General features: G+C 36.8%; 1 protein-coding gene across 5 annotated transcripts; it reads right to left on the reverse strand.

Annotated features, from left to right (window-relative positions):
* Window positions 1-742: 742 nt before the first annotated feature.
* On the reverse strand, window positions 743-22009 carry LOC139973679 (uncharacterized). 5 transcript variants are annotated; one of them, XM_071980519.1, is made up of 19 exons: window positions 21784-22009; window positions 20056-20132; window positions 18822-19136; window positions 18399-18713; window positions 18113-18202; window positions 17089-17131; window positions 16010-16046; window positions 15483-15551; window positions 15161-15229; window positions 13069-13122; window positions 12311-12376; window positions 11649-11693; window positions 11149-11241; window positions 8290-8427; window positions 7530-7628; window positions 6380-6494; window positions 4019-4142; window positions 3334-3403; window positions 743-2625 (listed from the first exon to the last, which is right to left on the reverse strand). In XM_071980519.1, the coding sequence occupies exons 2-19, from the start codon at window positions 20111-20113 to the stop codon at window positions 2593-2595; spliced, it is 1833 nt and encodes a 610-aa protein (XP_071836620.1). In that variant the 5' UTR covers window positions 20114-20132; window positions 21784-22009; the 3' UTR covers window positions 743-2592. The 5 variants fall into 5 exon arrangements, with proteins under 5 accessions (XP_071836620.1, XP_071836613.1, XP_071836629.1 ...); XM_071980512.1 differs by lacking the exon at window positions 21784-22009 and adding an exon at window positions 20485-20579; XM_071980528.1 differs by lacking the exon at window positions 21784-22009 and adding an exon at window positions 20439-20460.
* Between the last annotated feature and the right edge of the window lie 808 nt (window positions 22010-22817).

The raw sequence follows: 22817 nt of genomic DNA on the forward strand, positions 1-22817 counted from the left end.
GCAGGAAAACAGTCACTGATGTCAAATGGTGCGGGCTGGGGCATATTTAGACTATAAATTATGTAGATCTATAGTTAAGTCAAAACAATTAAGGCTGTGCTAATAAATACTTTTGGATTATTGTGTGAGGTTGAAAAGGGAGGTGTACACACCTAACCCCTTGATCCGCGAGGGTCGATTGGTGTAATTCTTAGCCAACTGAATTGTAAAAAAATCCTCCCACTGAATGTTTTCCGATAACTGACGGTGGAGGTGGGGGCTATAATTTATGATCGATCCTTGCCTCCCTACCTCGTTGAGCGTGCCACATGGAAGTATTACTGCACGATATATGGCTAACTATACGTTGTCGTATGCTATTCTTATGTGAGGAAACACATTCATTATTGTCCGTGGTTTTCGTTGTTTAAACTAGTAACACAATTTATTTGAATCGAATAACATATAAGGATATGCATATACCAATAATAATTAAAACTTATAAGCAACAGAAAGACATATCAGAACGCCTTTAGTCCTGTGACATAACAGTGATATACCGTTGAATTAAACGGAGTTCTTTTCATCGTAATATTCTAACTCCATCCTAATAGCCAAATCTATATATATATATATATATATATATATATATATATATATATATATATATATATATATATATATGTATATATATATATATATATATATATACATATATATATATATATATATATATATATATATATATATATATATATATATATATATATATATATACAGCTATAGAGAAAGGAGATTGTCACAAAGATATCGTATAAGTTAAAGCCGGGGGTCACATTGACATAACAAGTACGGGTAAATGAAACATTGTATGGTTACAAGATGAACTCTGCATACTACATGCCTAATTATCGTACTCTATATTTATCATAGTTTGTCCAAATGATCAACGGAAAATTTAGGAAACTTGTTAGATTTCCTGCCTACGCTTGCGTCTTTTTATCACGGACTCCCAACGTTTATTATATAGCTATTACACCGATTGGGAGAGAGGTGGAGAGAGAGAGAAAGAGAGAGAGAGAGAGTAGAGGGTGGGGCACCGGGGGGGGGGTTGGTGATTATTGTGGCGGGTAAGCTGGCTGTGCTAAATTAGGTTAAGACTGGAAAACATTCCGAAAAGATTGAAATTAAGATAACATCATGATTTGAAAGCACCCGAAAAGCAAGGTTACGTACGCGATGTTTCTACAAATTAACTGGACGTATGCGGAGAAAACCTTTTCCTCACGGTACTACAATCATATGTTGCTTTGTAACTGAAGTTCGTTCAACTTGAAGATGAAAAGAATTTGCATCATATCATCACCTGACTGTATAACGAACAAACGAGATCGGTTTTCGTCACTGATAAAAGACAGACTGAGGCAGATATAAAAAAAAAAACTTTTATATAATTCCCACTACACTGAGTAATTCATTTCTTTCACTACAATGCATGCTGGGTAGTCATTCGACTCAAATTCAATATCGTGTAACGACATATTGTCAACCCTTTATTTACGATAACGTAACGCTGCGGGACACTGCTGTACAAATTCCAAAATACCGTGATCAAATTACTTCAGAAAATGATGCCTGGAGTATGTCATCTGATAGGAAACATGGATACAGTGTGGTACCGATTCAGAACTAGCTAAAAGAATTCATGTAGGCCTAGTTCTTACTTCTTAGGCTTAAAAAGGGGGGCAATTTGTAACAATACTGGATGGGTAGGTTTAAAACACCTTCACCAGGTTGGGTATACATTTAAGTCAAGATAGTTTGTTCAATTTAATTGTTTAAAATATAACAAACGGGTTCTTACTCTCTAACCAATTCACGATATTTGTAGTGCACATATAGAGATAATAAGTAATGAGTATGATCCGCTTCATACAATTCGAATTAAATGGTATAGCTGGTAGGCTGTTCCTCGTGTCTTCACTGTCACGCTATGTATGGCATACATTCCTAATATGATACAAAGTTTGCATAGCTCGTCTTTCGGATTAAGTCAGAAGTTTTAGCACCAAAATAGCAGATCTCTGGATGTTGTTAGGAGACATAGTAGAGTCTTATGATTAAGTTTGTGGTTTAATTCAGATATCCTGCATGCCAACCGAAAAAAAATAGATTCGCAACCACCATTTTTGTTATGGTGTTTTTGTGTGTGCCTTGGGGTCTCAAGGGAGGGGGGAGGGTTCCCTCTCATTAAGAGATTTTTGATGAGATTCAGATATATAAGTATAGTGCTGTCCTGTTTGCAAACTTTGAAACAATTTTAAAGAAAGTTCAACTGTTTCGTCGTCCTGGGGAAAAGCTTTTCCTGTTGCATATGTTTGAAAACCTGCTAACTTTTGGTTGTACTTAACATGTTGCATATATTTTATGGTTCAATTGTTGGAAATATTCTGTCTGCCACTGGCATAGGGGGGGGGGGGAGGTTGGGAGTGGTTGAGCTCAAGTTTATTATTATAGTCGGCAGTCTAGACCTATACGTAATCTCGGCCCTGTCGAAATCGCTAATCCATCTTGCAAAGTGAATCCATTCCGTTGATAAGTTCAGTATGTTGATTAAGATTTTATAAGCGTTTTAAACTCTTTAATCTGAGAAGGAGAAGCAAAATATTGTAAATACGATGAAATAAAATGTACAGAGCAAACACAATTATTTATAATTCTAGTATCTTTGAAAACATATCAGGTAAGTTATCAGGTAGGCCTAGCCTACAAATTCCTTATAGTGCTGGTGGTATGTTTGGGTCAAGCATTGTGTTGAAACTTTTCTAAGTTACTTGTCAATTTCATTTCTAACTTGGTATCCCTATAAAGCGCGTTGAGCAACCCGTTCGGGTTGGATTCAGCGCTACATACTGACTAATCATCATCGTCATCGTCATCGTCATCATCACCATCGTCGTCGTCGTCGTCGTCATCATCGTCATCATCGTCATCATCGTCATCATCGTCATCATCGTCATCATCGTCATCATCGTCATCATCGTCATCATCGTCATCATCGTCATCGTCATCGTCATCGTCATCGTCATCGTCATCGTCATCGTCATCGTCATCATCATCATCATCATCATCATCATCATCATCATCATCATCATCATCATCATCATCATCATCATCATCATCATCATCATCATCATCATCATCATCATCATCATTATTATTAATACTTTTATGATGTATCGAATGATGACGATCGAAAAGAACGAAAGAAGAATAGAATGATATTCGATGGTATATTGAGACTAAAGTGTATACATCATCATATGTATAGTTTAAGTAATGATAGGTACGTACCTTATCTGTGATAGTTTTAATCCGTGTTTTGTCAGCGTCTTCATCAAGATTGCCATTAAAAACGATGAAGCTGAAAAAAGGAAATAATAATCATGGCTTGTATATACATGACATAGAAAACCAGAGAGCCTAGCCTGTTTGGACATGTTGGAGGAGACATTCAATCCAGTGAATACCCTGCACTGTGTCATATTTAATGGCACAATGTCTGTGTTAGTATACGTTAGTGAAAGCTTTACAATGTGATAACCAATCACATGTAGGCTTAACACAAATTTAATGGTTCTCGTCGTGTGCAACTTATACATTTAAAAAAAATTAAAAATTACATACAACTCCAAAACAATGATTTAACGGATACGAGAGTTTTTTTCCCAATTCATGTGGAAATCACATGTAGTTTGACTCAACATCATGGATTAAGGTATAATATAATATGCGCATACGTTCATGCCAATATTAAATATTTTTCTGTATATTCAGTGTCAGCCATTGAGAGAGTTGACAAACTACGTGAAAAGGATTTGTCAGACAATATACTGCAGTGCCTAACTAACGACTGGTCATGCTGAATGTCTGTTAAAAAAGTGTTAAAATTATGAAAGAGCTATCATATTATTTCAAATTGGGAAGGAATATCAAAGTTTATTCCTGCTTTAAGAATATGGAGAAGATGACCACGTACAATTTGTAACCTGGTAATCTGATCGGCCACGAGACATGGTCCTCAGTTTTCTTGTCTGATGTATCCCAGATAACGCTCTTTTGTAGATAATCGCTCTTCTTCAACACAAGCAGTCTCAGAAGCCCTGAGAAGGCAAAGATATAGTTTACAGTAATTTTGTATAAATTTGTCAACTATATAACATTTGGTTTCTGGAATCCGATTCAGAACAACCTTCAACTGGGATGGCGGAAACATGGATAGGAAGCACTTGTCTCGAGTTTTGGTAGTTTTGCCTTTTCTTGTAATTTTGGTATAAACAAATAAAATTAACAAAAATACTTGTTATTAAAAAGAAAAAAAAATTGCTATTGTTGCAAATTTGAATTAAATGTAGTGCACCCTTCATTGAAAAACATTAAGGTACTGGAATTTGCGGGATGCAAACCACGCAAGATCCAATTTGTCGGAAATTCTTGAGGTAGGTCTAACTAAAATTTGTGATTTGCCCTTCAAAGTCACATGTCTCACTGCCCCACTAATTAAACCATCTTTTCGCCGTCTTTTTCTTGCAATATTACAGGCCAGTCAAATATCTAAGATGCTATATTTGCAGATAAAACAGTCAGAATTTTATCCAATTTGTTACCTTTGCCCAACCGACCCTCCCCCTCATTTACCTAAGCAATATGCCTGAGATCTTATATATTCTTCGGCTTCAATCCTCATTGACAAATAAAAAACGTAAGCATGCATACATCGACATTCCTTCTAATAATATAAAGTTTCCAGTTTGCGTATTGCTTTAGTTACGTTTTAAAAGATGTTTGACTTGAAATACTTTGGGCCACATCTTTTTATCTTTATAACAACTGGTGATAATCATCCTATGGAAGTAAGTCGCATGGGATAGTTTTGTAGACCTCTAAATATTAAGCAAGGGCGTAGGAACCGGGGGGGGGGGGGGGCTGGGGGGGGGGGGGCGCCAGCCCCCCAGTGAAAAATATGGGGGGCGGAAGTATCATTCCCCCCCCCCCCCCGCTCCGCATGTCAGAAAACCCCTTTTTCATTTCCAAATGAGAAAAAATCTCATTTGGAGCACCAAATTGCATTTAAGGCCAGGTGAAAATGCAAAATTCTTTACAAAATGGAGTGGGAGTTGAAGTGTGCTATATTGCACCAAATTGCATCTGAGGCCACCTGGAAATGCAAAAAAATTCCAAAGGGGAGGGGGACACCCCTCCCCTTAGACCCCTCCCCCAGGCCGGCCATCAGTCTTCAGCCCCCCCACTCAAAAGTACCTTCCTACGCCACTGGTTTACAGTAATTTTGTATAAATTTGTCATCTAGATGACATTTGGTTTCTGGAATCCGATTCTGAAGAACCTTCAACTGGGATGGCGGAAACAGGGGTATAGGAAGCACTTGTCTCGAGTTTTGGTAGTTTTGCCTTTTCTTGTAATTTTGGGATAAACAAATAAAATTAACAAAAATACTTGTTATTAAAAAGAAAAAAAAATTGCTATTGTTGCAAATTTGAATTAAATGTAGTGCACCCTTCATTGAAAAACATTAAGGTACTGGAATTTGCGGGATGCAAACCACGCAAGATCCAATTTGTCGGAAATTCTTGAGGTAGGTCTAACTAAAATTTGTGATTTGCCCTTCAAAGTCACATGTCTCACTGCCCTACTAATTAAACCATCTTTTCGCCGTCTTTTTCTTGCAATATTACAGGCCAGTCAAATATCTAAGATGCTATATTTGCAGATAAAACAGTCAGAATTTCATCCAATTTGTTACCTTTGCCCAACCGACCCTCCCCCTTATTTACCTAAGCAATATGCCTGCGATCTTATATATTCTTTGGCTTCAATCCTTATTGACAAATAAAAAACGTAAGCATGCATACATCGACATTCCTTCTAATAATATAAAGGATTCAGTTTGCGTATTGCTTTAGTTACGTTTTTAAAGATGTTTGACTTGAAATACTTTGGGCCACATCTTTTTATCTTTATAACAACTGGTGATAATCATCCTATGGAAGAAAGTCGCAATGGATAGTTTTGTAGACCTTTAAATATTAAATGTATTTGAAATGGCATAAAGCGTATATTTATGAATAACAGTATGAAATCTCTTCTGTTTGCTCCCTATCTCCCGTCGTGTTCTATATCTCTCTTCATACAAAGATGATATCAATGCAAAAACACTTTTTTTGTCTAAAAACTGTTTCTCATCTTTTAAATTTAAAAGGGTTTGACAAATTGAAATGTGACGTATACAAAAGGCTATCAGCGGCATAAATGTAATATATATATATATATATATATATATATATATATATATATATATATATATATATATATATTATTGTACCTGTCATTTTGTTCGTCGTATCGTGTTCACTTAAGGCCGAACAGATATGGAAATCCAATAACCCGGCGTTCACTGTGCTTAAATCGGTAAACTGGTCTGAAATAAACACATCCGCCTATGGAAATAAATCAAATCAAGTTGATGCATATGTCTTTAATCTGTAAATATTCTGAAAGTAATAACTGGGGAAATAAAAAACTTTGCTTAAGATAGGACAAACACCGTAATTCATGTTTAATGCTTTTCTGTTCTACCTTTGATTATAATCTTCAATTTCAATTGAATCCTTCACGCTAGAAAAGGTTTGGCAAATATTTTACCCAACACTGCATGGGTACGCAAGAATAGTTTTGCCCAATAACAAGTAAAATACAGGCAAATTTCGACCAATGTAACCCTTTTAGTCATTTAAAATATACTTTAACTGGCGTAATTATACTTCTTTTTTATCTTTTTCGAATTTGGATGGATACACAAGACAAGTACCCAGTGTTGAGTAAACTATTTGCACCACCTTATTAGAGTGTTGAGTCAGAGAAAGAAAGTACAAGAACGTACGTTAATTCGTTGACGACGCATTATTCTCTCTGTATGCAAAACGTTTTTTTCCCATAATATTTAAGTTATGAAAATCCAGAGTTGAAATTAAGAAGCACATCAGAAAACTTGTAATAAAATTGAAGCTGCTTATTTATCGAATGGTGCACACGTTCACAGCAAAATGAACGTGCCTTGTTTTATACGATATACACTAAAAAGTGAAGACATAGCCTACATAGGCTACAGTGTAGTGACACTTTAAAGTAGTCTGTGTACAAATCTGTAATTTCATCGTTTTGCTTTGTACGATACAAAGTGAAGACACAATATATACAGTTTAGTGGCACTTTAAAACAATCTGTGTACAAAAGCTGTAATTTCATCGTGTTGCTTTATAGCATATATGTGATATAGGCCTATTACGCTCATTGACATGGAACACTGATAGTCACTTCGCGATAAACATTTGTCATTTTAATTAATGAAAAAACAACATTTATTCCATTTTCTTCCAAGAATAGCCCCTTTGAACAACTCGTTGTTGACATTGACGCTATGTAAATGTTTTCTGATTGATTGATTGATTGAAGTAGTATATCGATAACCTTACCTCTTGATATGATGCAATGGTCATTGGTTCAACGTCAATCTTCCCGATACTGACCAAGTTAGTCTCTTCAAGTTTTGTAAATTTCATTTTATTCACGACCTGTCAGAAGGTACAAGAAAAGAAAAGAACATGGAATACCTTAATCTGTATCCGTCAGGACTGACGGAAAGCTAATTTTTCAGTGTTTGTAAACTTTCCCACTGGTGTCAAGACGGAATTTGAACATATCTGTACGATGAGAAGTTAAAATTATCGATAAACTCAACAATTTCATTTTGAACATCCTGCTGTTTCTCCTTCTTTTTTTTACCAACACTAACATTGCGTATACACTATGATAAAAGTCCATGTAGGATATTGTGACTATACCGCATATATATCGGATATATTCGCAGTTAACTCCTGGTCACATGGTAACTTGCAACACCCACATACCCAAGTATATGCACAAGTTCAGCAGACTCTCCCGGGCAAGCCATCTTTACGTGTCTCATGGAGGAAGAGGGTGGGTGTGGGGGTAGGGATCGCAAACCCGGCACTCTCAAAGATATTTACAAGTTACATGTTTCTATTTATGCACCTGGGATGAGGACAGGCAATTAAGATGAAGTATCTTTTCGAAGGACACAAGGTAATGATCCTGCCAGGGCTCGCGAACTCACAATCCTTAGATCGTAAGTCTACTGCCCTAAATTACTTGAAGAGCGTGTTCTTCAAACTCGTCCTCATTGAAAACTGATCTGCTTGGGATTTTACTTACGTGGAAACCGTGACTTTGAAGGAGTTGAATCTTGCCGAATACACGCTCGCAAATAGACTTCAAGCTTTCGGAAATTTGTTTCTGACTTTCGTTTTCAAAGAGAAGAATTATGCATGAATTGAATCCATCTACAGCATTCTTTGAGGGAAGAAAATAAGGTAAATAGTATATAAGGACCTTCCATGGCGATAGTATATATTTTTAAAGTATGGGACAATTTGGACGGTGTCTAAATGAGCCCTGTTCTGATTAGATAATTGTTGTATTTCAGTTTCTCATTATAAAAATACTACTAATAATCAGCAAATATTTTTACGACTCTTAAACGACCAAAAATGCGGGAGAAACCCGCAATGGCGTATGGATTACAACTTACACGTCGGGTGGCTTCCAATTCAACGTTTTACCTCAAATTTGGAATCTTGTCAATTTTAGAAAGTCATTTCAGATGGGAAAACCGAAGATTGCTCTTGGACGAAACTCCACCTGACTATATCAGGTGCGTATCCAGAAGGGGGGGCGTTGGGGCGCGCCCCCCAGGTAAGAAAAAGAGGAGAGAAAAAAAAGAGAAGAAGAAAGGAAAAAAGAGGGGAAAAAAGAGGAGGAGGAGAGGAAGGAAGGGAAAAGAAAAAGAAAAAAAGAGAGAAAAAGGAGAAAAGGAGGGAGTAAAAGAAAAACGCGAAGACACCGGGAAGAGAAAGAGGAACAGTGACATCATTACAGCGCTGAAGGGTAGCCAGTGACGGATCAATGATTTCGTAAAAGTGTGACTCACCCTACCCCTTACACCGACAACTCCATTTTTTGACGTTTCCATTTTCCTCTCTCACTAATGATCTATATATATACTATATATGGTCTATCATAACGCGTGTGTAGAATTGTGCTATGAAACCAACTGTGGCTGGTCTCGAACTCGACCGTGTCGTCGGGGAACATGACGCATTTTGGGATGGGGGCGACCGCCCGCCCCCCCCCCCCCCATTCAGCATTTTTTTTAAATGATATCGCTAAGTAATTTCAAAATAGAAAGTACTTAGAGGCAACTTAGAAGGCCTGGGAAGTGTCATTTCCAGCGATCTGGGAGACATTTTCGGCCAAAATTTGCTTGTACGCTTCGCGCTAACAAATGGTCCTGGGTAGTGCTATTTCCAGCGATCTGGGAGGCATTTTCGGCCAAAATTTTCTTGTACGCTTCGCGCCAACCTATGGTGGCGCTACGTTTAGATAATTTGCCTACAGGCTTCGCCCCTCCATTGGCAAATTCCTCGCTACGCGCCTGTTCGAATTTGTAACGCAAACAGCAAATATCACATCATATCAGTGAGCATGAAAATGGCGTTCCAGGATGAAAAGCCTCAAAACTGTCCGACTTGCCTGAAAAAATAACCAAAAATTTTCGCGAGCTTCGTGCGCATTCAACGTGTTCATGTCAATATCATATTAGTAAGCAACGGTTATTACATCGCATGCCATCATGTACCGTACGGTCCGTTAAAATTGCGCAGTACACCGCGGGATGCTAATGTAAACAACGACATGTTTCATGTAGATGTATAAAAAGCATGGAGGTCCAATTATGTCAAAACTCTCTTTTACATTAGTAATGGCGAATTAGGGGCTGCACCCCTCCGCGCAGTGGCGGAGCGTCCATACGGTCGGGGGGGGGGGCGGATGCCCCCCTGACGGACTCAAATGGACTGCTGGCGCCTTTTTCAGCTCTTTACCACTTTTTACTTATTCTAGATTATTGACTTTTTTATTGCGCTCTCATCTACTTATTGACATTTGTCACATTTTGTTGGTGTAATTTGGCGATGACACCTTATTCTTCGTTTATCTGCACATTAGCCAGGCCCGGAAAGGGTCATTTCCGGCGATCTAGGGAGTATCTTTACTCAAAAATTTTCTGTACGCTACGCGCCAACCAGTGGTGGCGCTCTGCTTAGATAGTGTCGAAAGCGCCCCTACAGACCATTCTCGCCACTCCTGACCAATACCCCTAGCTCCGCCAATGCCGCCGCGCCTCCTACGCCTATGTGTGTAGTGTTCGGTTTCGGAAATATCTGCTATTTTTTCATTTCCTTCAACAAAGTTTTATAATAGCCGTTATAAGAGGTTTTAATATTTGTACATCAATAAATTAACTGTGTCTGAATTTTAGAAAATTTCTGACCAACATTCTGCATCACACTTCCCTCTACTCGTGCAATTTTGACCGGTCTGTTAGGGGTTGAAGGAAGTTTTTCTATATTGGTTGTCCATAGATGAAATTTTGTACAACATTATGGGGTGTTTATTCACGAGAAATATGAATTTTCAAATTCTGAACAAATATGGGGCTTAAAACCTTGAAAAGTGGGGCTGACGGGTATTGTGGGCCGCGACGTAGAATCACCTACAAAAGCAAAGACCCACAGGAGATGCGATCAGGTCGAACATGATGTGTGCCGGGTTGACAATCTTCAAAAAGGTTATGGATGGAAAAAAAAAAACTATTAGGAAATACTTGGTTCTCAGGCAAAAAGTGTACATCTTGTTGGTCATTTCAAGCCCGAGAAGTGCCGTTTCCGGTGATCTGGGGGGTTTCAAAACAAGAAATTTTCTTGTACGCTGCGCGCCAACCGATGGTGGCGCTCCGCTTAGATAGTAATTCACGCCCCCCGGGTTTGAAAATCCTGGATACGAGCCTGTATATCACCCCGGTCATTGCTTCTAATGCTACAGCCTTTATCCACTCGGCCACAGCCCCAGTATATATTATTGTTTACTATTGTGAATACATTCAACAGGAAAATATATCCGATTGGTGATGCATTTGAACTTTAAAAAAAGAATAGTCAGAAGAAGATTACGCACCTCAATCAAATACATCATTTTTTCGATGGCATCCGATTTCAGAGGTCCGTGTTCACTGATGTGAGTACAAAACGTGTCCGTTGCAAGAGATTTCTACAAAAACATGAACATTTTCATAATAATACCAACAATGATCGCCATGAAATATGAATGAAAGAAATGGAACTGTGACATAACAAATTTCATCAAGAAAGAAACTGATTGAAATCGACAGATATATTACATATATGTTGTTGTTTTATGGTTCATTTTGTATTATATTTTTAGCGGGCTGCGTTACACACAGAATTGGCACTTAAAAGTAATCGTGAGGTACTACTGATTTCAACATGCTTTATATTGGTAAAATCTGATTTCCACCTTATTGTGGAATGTTAACTTGGGTGTAATGACTGCATTGTGCGACAGTTTAACTGCAAGCTTCTTCAATTCTAAATGATGGGTTCAACTCTGACCTTGGCGTATTATGTATTATAATTTACATACAAAGACAGACATACCAAACTGTCTTCAGCTGCAGTATTCTCGCCGAAAATGGTTTCCCACTATCAAAGTATATGAAGGAGACAAGAACAGATAAACAAATATCCACACATAACTAAATCATTTGTTTAAGTATTTACAAATGAATACTCGTTGAAAATGTTTTATCATATAAGACTTGCTAGGCTTTAATGAATATGTTTGGACTTGTTTACGAGACATATTGTCTTTTTAATAAATTGTTTGAAACAAAAAGCCTCAAACAACTATACTACACCAAAGAAACTACACAAAAGAGAAATAAATAACAATAAAGACAAAATAAAGGCACGACAAACTAACTTACGATCTATGCAACGTTACGGGAATATTCATCTCATGCAATAAACAAACTTGATCTGTATCGAGTATACACAGATCGAGATATTTAACGATAAAGATCAATTGGGTTTTCAACTGGATATAAAAGTCGAATTAGAGTTGTTAATACCTCGTCCTGTGGTAATCGTACGTACAATGGATGAGTATCTTCGAAATCGGTTGTGTTCTATCTCATCGTATACGTTATTACAAATCGTATTGCGTCGTAAATCATATACTAGTTGTCTTTCGATTTACACATGGAGATAAAGGGAGGGTGGGGGTGTGGGGGGGGGGGTGTTATTTAACATAAACATACCCATGTTTTCGTTTTCGTGCTGTCTTTATTTTTATTTTGGAGACGAACCAGTAGACCAAGATCGACCTGCAACAGTAGGTAAAAATGTGTACTTTAATTAAAGCGATCGATAAAATAAATAAAAAATAAATAAGTAAGTAAAAGGAGTATAGTTTTCTACTATACTTAATAACACCAGTGTAGTCAGAGAAATAATACTAATATCAGCTCATTATGTTATCATGCCGCCCCGATCCGACGGTGTACCGAAGTATCCGGTTGCTCTATAACTGGCACGAGAAGGTAGAGAGAAACTCGGAGACAACAGCTGAAGAAAATCGAACTGATATAAAGTTACTATCAGGCCTAGCGAGATGTGGGAGAAGGGTCGGCAGGGAAAAGGCTCCGGGTCCGAAGATGAGAAGGGGCTGGAAAAACATGGGATATCGAGAATAGTGTATTCTTATGCAACCCTGGAGGCTTGGTTTGCCTATAAAAATGGTAATTCTGTGTATAGGGTATAAATAAATAACTATAGCTTTGTATTTCTTTATATTTCTTAAATATATATATATATATATATATACGTGGAGTACTTGTGACATGCATAATGTTAATATTGTTTGTCATGGAATAATTGTGAAGGTATCAAATACTGCAAGAATAATGGTTTTAGTATTTGACTACTGATATCTCCCATTGAATTAAAAGTTTTCGAGCATTCAAAGTTTTAAAAATTTCTTCTTTTACATCAGAACAAAATACATATATTAAATTACCTTGAGAACATTTTTCTTGAGTCTTGAGATTCTTTGACATAATTCATCCCGTTGCTGCAATTAAGTAATGGACGCATACAGAAAGAATATTATTTCATCATACAGACACTTTAAAAATTAGATTATTGTTTGTTATGCACTTTGGCAATATTGTTGGCAATTAATAAAGCCTTGACGTTAAATTACAATATATATATATATTTTTTTAACATCCCAGGATATTTTATCAATGTTGGAGCTTAACATGATATCAAGGATTCGATATAAAACTTTCATCTAAATATAGAACTCTGAATGTTTTTACTCATGGCTGTTTCAGCTTATTTCTCTGCATGGTTCTTTGAGACTCTTTGAGTTGTTAATACAAGATGTAATTTGATGTGGCTTCTATAAGATATATATCTATATCCGTTTGAACCTATAACCTCAGATTTATCTCTGTTTCCAAGAGAAATTGGTCGTACAATGTCCTACATTGAATATAATTGGTTTGATTTCCATTCGTTTGATAATCGGAAAGAGGAGTGTGATTAGCTACTGCAGTCACAATAGTTGAGCATGTATAACCACCTGTTAAGGCAATTATTATACGTTATTATAATGTAGGCATATAAACAGTTAGTCTGTAACCAGCAAATTTGTCTCGTATTTACTTGTGAGCACTCGTGGGAATTGTAAGCTACTTAGTTTTGGAATCTTTGCTACAAGCCTAGACGGCATGTACTATGCGTCTTGTCATTTATCGACTGCAACCAAATGCCAAGTAGCATATATACTTGCAGGATGAGCAAGTATAGTAACATTCCTCTTCAAAATCATACATAAACATTTTATTTGCGTTGTTTGTTTGTTTCAGTTATATAAATGAGTGATGTTTAAATTCTATAGATATAATTGTTTCCATTTTCGGATGGGATCATTATAATTAACTAAAGGATGAGTACCTATAGTTCACAAGTGACTTATAATGTTATTTACATTTAAGTCCTGTGATAAACTCTTTTTGCGAATATGTTGTCTTAACAAACACTTTCAAGAAACGGACATTGCACAATAATTTATCACACATTCATCAAATTATTCTCCTTTATAAAAAATACATAGTATATGTTTGTCGTTCGTTGATGTACCTGCATTTTATATTGTGCTTTACATTGTAATATAACTGTAACACGGTGAATCCAACGCCGTTAGCGTCACAAGTGAGGGGAGGACAACGGGAATCTAGAACTTGATAATGTTCAACAATTGCAAATAATTGATTTTGGGATGATTTCTGATCCTGCAGTAAATTCTGGATTTGACTTTATACGTTCAGAGAACGGAGCTCATAACTCTCTGCAATATGATACTGAAAGAGACATGAAAACTGTGCTAATACTTGGTTGCTTACTTGGCATATGATCACTTTCCACCAATCAGAGTCGTTTAATACCTAACGCTGCATATCTCTAAGCATGATAATCAACCATATAGGACGACTCACACTCGGTCCTAGGAAAACCATTCAAAGGTTATAACATTATAGGTATACAACTTGCGTATATAATATCGCAACCACATGCTATTCATTATTACAAAGTTGCGTCGTATTGCTGCTATACACAACACTCTTTGTACCGTATGATATTATGTACCGTCGTCGTGCCGCTATAATTTATTCTCTACGACAAAATTTAACTAAAATATGTACATCAAGTGATTATGCAGAGAGTATACAAACAAGTGGACATTCTGTCGGCTTGGTTGCATCCAGCGAATGGAACAGTATATATAGCCTATGTAACCATAGCTTATCATCTTACGTAATATCCTAACTTGGAAGTGTTAGCTCAGTGGTTAACGCCGGTGCCTTTCAATCAGAAGGTCCCGATTTCGAGTCGCTCCAAGATTAACTTATGTCGTCCAGTTACAGAGTTGTTGACAATTAACAATTCATAAAAAATCATGGAGGTTAAATATGAATCTAAGAGACTGACTTCGGCCAGCTTGCGGCTTTGATAAGCCAATGATGGCTTCTTCGCAAGTTCCTGCTTGCAGGAGGATCTAAAACACATACATACATAAGCACACACATACATATGTACTTCACCTTCTCACTGGTTGAATCTTGAGAAGTTGCAGCTGCGTCATTCGATTCCGGTTGCGATTGGCTAGCAATCTAAGTATAATAGTTATAAATGTAAGAGAGTGATGAGTCAGAGAACATTGGGGCTATTTTGCTGCTCATGTTAGTTTTTACATGGTTAAACATTTCATCCACAACTGAATGTAAGGTATTTTAGTTACTAAGAGATTGACTTCGGCCAGCTTGCGGCTTTGATAAGCCAATGATGGCTTCTTCGCAAGTTCCTGCTTGCAGGAGGATCTAAAACACATACATACATATACACACACATACATATATACTTCACCTTCTCACTGGTTGAGTCTTGAGAAGTTGCAGCTGTGTCGTTCGATTCCAGTTGCGATTGGCTAGCAATCTAAGTATAATAGTTATAAATGTAAGAGAGTGATGAGTCAGAGAACATTTGGGGTTATTTTGCTGCTCATGTTAGTTTTCACATGGTTAAGCATTTCATCCACAACTGAATGTAAGGTATTTTAGTTACACATTGTAACGCACTCGAACAATTCGTTACATTTCCCTCAGTTATAAAAACATTGACGAATTGTCTGTTTTCATGTTAATTTTGTTTCTTTGCAAAAGGTTTGCAACAACATGCTAACAGTTTGGCAGAGTATATTGAAAAAGTAGCATTAATCTGTTTCCATTTCCTGATAACTCAAACAGACACGAAAATTCTTTATTATACAACATTAACGAGTTGTCAGTTTCCATGGTAATTTTGTTTCGTTTGTAAAAGGTTTGCCACAAAATGCTAACAGTTCGACAGAGTATATTGAAAAAAAGGAGCATGAACAAGCATGTCATCTTTACCATTGGTTCCTTCTCAGGCTCTCCCCCGTCAGCTTTCCTTTAAGTACAGAAAATGAATCAATACATTAATATATATCGTATCTCTTATGAAAAAAATATGTTTTGAAACAGATGTAAAGCCAAAAAGTTGATATATTAATTTATCATGTTATAAATGATGATGACCAACTTGTCCAAACATAGCATACATATTAAATATATCTTCATTAGGAGCTATCGGTTGATGATAACCGTCAAAAGACCTTAATACTCGAGCAATGATTTTATTCATCACTTTACAATCAAATTTACTGAACTGTATGTTTTGTCTTTTTCATTCCTTTACAAAAGTGGTATTTAGTCGCCAAAGTTAGATATTGTTGCCATTTCAGTAACAATAATGTTGTTCCTTTATCATTCAATAAACAAATATCTCACTTTTATGTTGATAACGTATGATATAAAACCGTCAACGATTTCTTGCTACAATATACATTATTTGTAGCTTTTGTCGTGACCAACTTAATATCTTAATACAAATACCTTCTTAGACAAAAAACTAAACAAATTGGGATCAATTTGTTAACTTCGTCGTGTTTTGCTTAATAAATAAGAAATATGTTGACGTAAGAAACATCGCAATCCAAAGCTTGAAGGTTTAATTTCTCAATCCACATAGTGAAAAGACAAAATAGTTAAAATACAGCCTCTTAAATCTAGTATCTAGCGTCGGTACCTATTATTCTGCTTAATACTTAATTGGATAGAGTTTTATAATTGGTATATGGTACGATGTAGCGTTGTGTGATGACTAAAGCAGTAGTAAAGGTTTCATCAGCAGGAACCTTTCATCATACGGTTGTAGCTCCATGTTGTACATGATACGATATGGTATATGTTATGATATATTATGAAAAGTGTCAAACAATTGAAGGCTTTTTTCTTTTTCACTTTTAAAATTCATGCTGATGATAACTTGAAATACTTCAACACTGAGGGAGACAAATAAGACAATAAACGAAGACGACAAAAAAAAAAACAAAAAAAAACCACCATTTAACTTACACTGTTTAAATAAATGTTTCTTAAACTTCACTTACGCAATTTGGTTATCCTCTCCTTTGCTCCGGAGTTTCAAAAGCACTAAGAATATATTACAAGAAAAAAAATAATAACATAATGAGCAAGGCCAAAAAAAAGGAAGAAAGAAAACGAAGAAAAGAGAACCAACTGCACTCAATTACAGGTATAAGCTAATAATAATCAAAACAATTGGAGTCCTTTCCTATGTTGTTTCATTTTACAACCTGCACCCTCCAATTATATTCATATCCCTTTATACGTCATGTGACGTAATGCGACGTCAGTGTTCAAACATTGACAGCGGTTTCATTGAATATCTGAAATAGTCACTCACAGAGCTTTCATCTCATCACCACTCTAGCAAATGCAGTTACATTTTCATAATTCATCTCAATTTTTCAGACAAACATGGAAAATGTGCACGATATTACTTGAAATTTAATGTAATAATTCGATTTTATACCTGTCAAAACGTCTTAGAGGAAATGTCTTTGTTAAACAGATATATAGTTACTAACAATGACTGCGTTATACGTGTCTGGGACACTTGGAACCTCAAAGATCTGCTTTAGGCCTACTGGCTCCAATTATAGCACGCTATAGCTAGGAAAGTGTTTGTGATTACGTAGAATCGACCCACCACAGTCGTAAATCGACCTCAGGCCCCACAATGATCCTACATAGCTTCCTAACACCATTAGGTTCTTTTTGTAAACACTGTGTGGAAATATGTTCATGTCTACAGTAAAGTTAATCATACAGCGTTCACACAAAGACCCTCATACAAGAAAAAGTATGTGCAAGGCAGGCGTTTCAGACTAATTGGTAAAAAGACGTCATCTTACGACCACGGCAGGTCGATTACGTAATCTCAAGGAACGTTTCCATGATAGCATACCATAGTTGGGCTTTATACAGTAGACCTTGATACTGTATCTCTCTTGATTTGGAATATAAAAATGTAATCAAATAATACAATACAATCAAATAATAAATACAACAACGGTATTTCTTAGGTCAATGCCGTATATATATACTCACCGACAATTATCACAAAACAGGAAATACAAAGAAGTATCAACGTTGGGACCAATATATATGCCCAAACAGCCTGGTCAACTTGCATGTCTCCTAGTCAGTAAAGGAAGTAGAAAAAAAATATGCGACAAGAAAAGTATTTGTTTCTTTACAAATATATCTCGTGAAGTTTAAATATATAAATGTTCATTTTGTCATATTTATGACCAATATATCTTTATTAACGTGACTATGTACATGGGTGTACACACGTGAATTCTATAGCTAACATGTGACTCAAATATCTTACCATCAGACTTTAAGCCGCCAGAAGCAGACATTCCTTCAATGAAACCAATTCTTTCGTCTACTGCGAAACATTGGAGGTAAGTGTCTTCTTCGAAGGTATCAGTAAGTGTACTGGAGATGTTAATACTATTGGAACCATTTTGTGTCGAAATTATGGATCTACTCTCAAGTTCTGTAGATCCGTCGAACCACTTCAGTACTGTGTGCCCAGACACGAACTGTGCTTTACACGTCAGAGACGTGCTCTCGTCGGTGTATAGAATAACACAACTTCTGCGTGGATAACACTCTTCCAAAAATATTGAAGCGTGTCGGTCTGAAATACAAATTAGAACAGACAGAAACAAAGTTGCGAGCAGTAGCCGAAATATATAATCATTTGTCTGTTACATATCGATAACGAAAGTTGAGTAAACGACATTACCTTGGACATAAACTGAGACACCAACATTGCAATCGTTCTTGTCTGATGCTATACGGCAATAGTATCGTCCTTCGTCTTCGAATGTCACGTTGGCGATGAGAAGGTTACCATGTCGAGGAGAAATAGAATAACCAGTTGGTTCCCTCGCTGCGTCGTTGTCGTCCGCACGAGAAATGACGTATTTACTCGTATTGAAGAATTCCCCTTTTCTCCACATTAAGATGTCACCTTCTCCGCTTGTCAAGCAGGGTACTTCCGCGGTTTCTCCTTCCTTTATGACAATCGATGGCCATGAGGTCAACTTAATGTCTCCCCCTGTCAACGATAGGTAAAGAGAGGTGGTGGACGTATTGCTCGAAACCAGTATGGTAATACTCCCTTCAAAAACATAGAGCACATCTGTATACTAGGCGACATATTAGTGTAAGTTATTCCACTCACATATCCCTGATTATTCGTGTTTTATGGCATGTGGTCTATGGCGTGCCATCAGTCTCAAATCGTGGGGGATCGACTTATACCGATTTAAATCGACATATACCAATTTCCTTCGACTCATGCCAGTTTCCAGCAGCTTAAATTGACTTCTACCGATTTAAATCGACATATACCAGTTTAATTCTGCATATCATCGATTTAAATCGACATATACCAGTTTAATTCGACATATCATCGATTTAAATCGACATATATACCAATTTAAATCGATGATAAGTAAAATAAATCGGTATATGTCAATTTAAATCGACATTTAAATCGGCATTAGGGTTGTTCCCATCGGACGTCATCAATATGGTAATTCAAGCGTATGATTAATCAATGGGCTGCTTACTCTGTAATGTGGTGAGGCCGTATAGGAGCCAATTTTCAAAGCGAGCGTATAGTCAAACAGGAAGCGGTTAACTTAAAAGTCGAATATTATGGTTTTGAGGTTACTGTATAATATCAATTGTCCTTGACCCCTGCCTTCGTTATTCCTTTCCCGAGTACCCTTAGCTTAACAGAGAAAATATGTGTTTTGCATCCCACCTTGTTTCCTATAGTTATAGTACGTAGGCCTACTTAACATACAATATACAGAGATCTTTACATAATACATGACTGTGTACCACAACATATGCGTGAAGCTTTTCTTCTTTTGTTTATTTCGTTTGTTGCATTTATAGTCCTGTCAGTAAAACAATAATCTCGCTGGCTAGAGACAAGTTAACATGTTATCGATATTTCAACTCACCTGATGTAGCAGGAGGGAAGGCGGTTGCGATAAATAGTAACGTGTAATACCACTTCATCTCGTAGATGTCTGTAGATCTTTCAAAGAGAAACAACATATGCTTTAAAACATCACATTAAATGCAAGTTTGCTTTATCCAACACTTGAAAGACAAAAAGCTGTACCGTATATACAACATAAGAAGCAGCTAATCGCACGATTCTAGTACCAGAGACACATGCAGCCACGGCAAATGCTACAATCTCAAATGATAGCCTATATATATACCACGAGCGATAATATGAAGTATGAACACTCTGTTAAAAGTGTCTGTCTTTTCTGTCTTGAAGGTTTCAGCAGCTGAACAATTTAAACTGTATTATTAATTAAATTTATATTCTTGCCTGCATTATATGTAGGCACTTCGACTACACCCACATATAAGCTTACCTTTCACAAAGAATTCAGATAGGCTTACGACATCGTATGGCTTTGTTATACTCAACGGGTCGGAGCAGTTTGAAAAAAAAGTACCTTTGTACTCTACTAGGAATAAAGCAACCTTTGATATTTGCATTTCGTGCTTTCTTCATAAATGTTAGTTTCAGTTCACTTCGTCACGTATTTAGTTATAAATGATTACAAAAAACCTTTGAACTATGATGATACGAAGTTTTAAGCTGTCTGATCAACGCAGTTCTTTGACAAGGAAAGCGTTCTTCTCTGGTAATACCACTGGCGGATCCAGGGCCTTTGTTTGGGAGGGGCCAAAGTGGCATTAGAGTGATATGGGGGAGGGGTCTAAGGGGAGGGGGTGTCCCCCTCCCCCTTTGGAAAATTTTCTATTGCTGAATGCCCTCAGATGCAATTTGGTGCGACAAAAATGTACAATGGTGATGTAAATTTACTTCTAAAAAAAATGTTTCCCAGGTGTAATTTTCTAAAATATTTATAAAACAAAGTTGGGATCATCTTTCTCAAGAAATTTTATTTCTCATAGGTTATAAATTTCTTACAACCAGCCTGTAACTGCAAAATGGTGTTAAACTGTAATTCCTCATGCTCATACATTTACATAGCTCCCAACTCTTGAGAAGGCAAATGCTGGTCCATGCCACGAATCGCCGTCCTGGGGGAGGGGTGTCCCCCTCCCCTTTTGGATCTTTTTTTTTGGAATCCTGGTGATGCCTACATGTAAAATGGTGGCACTTAGAAAGGCTTTTGTCACCCACAATTTTCTGAGAAATATGCATTTTTTTTTGTGTGTAACATCAATAAATTGAATAGTAGGTGATAATTCATTCTTTCCCGTGGCATGAAAATGTTCGCTGCTCGCCCCAATGAAAAGAAATATAGGCTAATTTGAGGTTCAAATGATGCTGTAAAGGAGGTTCTATACTCTATTATGCTAAATGCTAAAGAAATGATGGTTGCTAAGTCAAATATTGATGCAATTTTTTTTATGTATACTTGACAATTACAATGCATTTTTTTCGGACGCTTGTGCGGGTCAGCGGGTTTGGGTGTTAGAATGCGGGTCTAATTCCCGCGAATTGCGGGTCAATTGGGAGCTCTGCATTTAATTTTAAACCAGAAAACGAAAAGGTTTAGACTAGTCTACCACTGCTATTCCTCTCGATATTTTTAATTTCCAATCATATGATTTAATATATATATATATATATATATATATATACCACGAGTCATACTGTTATAATTAACATATAGAAATCGAAGGTGGCGACTTACCTTTTCACAAAGACATAAGATACAGTTACAGCTTGGTCGTACTCAACAGTCGAAGTGATTTAAAATGTTAAACATTTTCTTGAAGAAACCTTTGTGATCTACGACGACATTGAATGCACAAAATATCGACCTTTGATTGCTTGCATTACGCGCCTAAGCGATTCATATCACATACCTCTCTTTTATACCTGACGAGATATCTTATGTTCAATGTTTAATATTAGGAAGTCTTGGATATTGTCTGTGATAATGAATAAGTAACATGTCGAGTGGAATATTATGTACACGTAATGACTTTGCAGGCTGCCACACTGTAGGGTGGCGTTGACCTATTGGCATAACGACTCGGCACCGGTATTCCGCTGGTTACCAGGCACCGAATTAGTCGCCGCCCGCTTGAAGAACAACGGGCGAAGATGAAATTTGAAGGGGGGGGGGAAGCAGAAGAGGTACTTCTCACAAAGGGAGCATTATTAAACTTAACGGAGCGCCAGGAAATAAACAGTAATGAGAGTATTGTATTACGTAGCTACGGTGCCTTAATAGCGACATGGAAGTATAAAGTCCAAATTTTGACTTTTTATTTTCAAATTTTGATTTTTAAATCAAAATTTTGACTTTTCATCTCAAACATTTGACATTAAAAAAGTCAAGATTTGACTATAAAAGTAAAAATTGTGAGTTACACAGTCCAAATTTTGAGATTTTAGGACACTTTTTTCTTCTTTTGTGTGTCCCTATTATTTATTTCTGTCAGGGTAAAGATTGAGAAGGGTCGCTTAGCTTCCTTCAACCTGAGAAGATGGGTTCATTATTTCCACCTTTTAGTTAGATTATATATTTTGGGGTACTCAAAGGGGGGGGGGGGTGGGTTGGGTGGTAGGGAAGCGATCGCTCACATAGCTCCCCCTGGCTACGTCCCTGGTTGGACTGCATCAATTTTGATTATAAACAATTGTAGAGAAAGTTGTTAATTGTGGTAGAATCATCGTGTGCCGTTACTCGTATTAAGGTTTATAATAATTGAAGGTATT

This window comes from Apostichopus japonicus, chromosome 2 (assembly GCF_037975245.1).
Source record: "Apostichopus japonicus isolate 1M-3 chromosome 2, ASM3797524v1, whole genome shotgun sequence".
Taxonomy (NCBI): Eukaryota; Metazoa; Echinodermata; class Holothuroidea; order Aspidochirotida; family Stichopodidae; genus Apostichopus; species Apostichopus japonicus.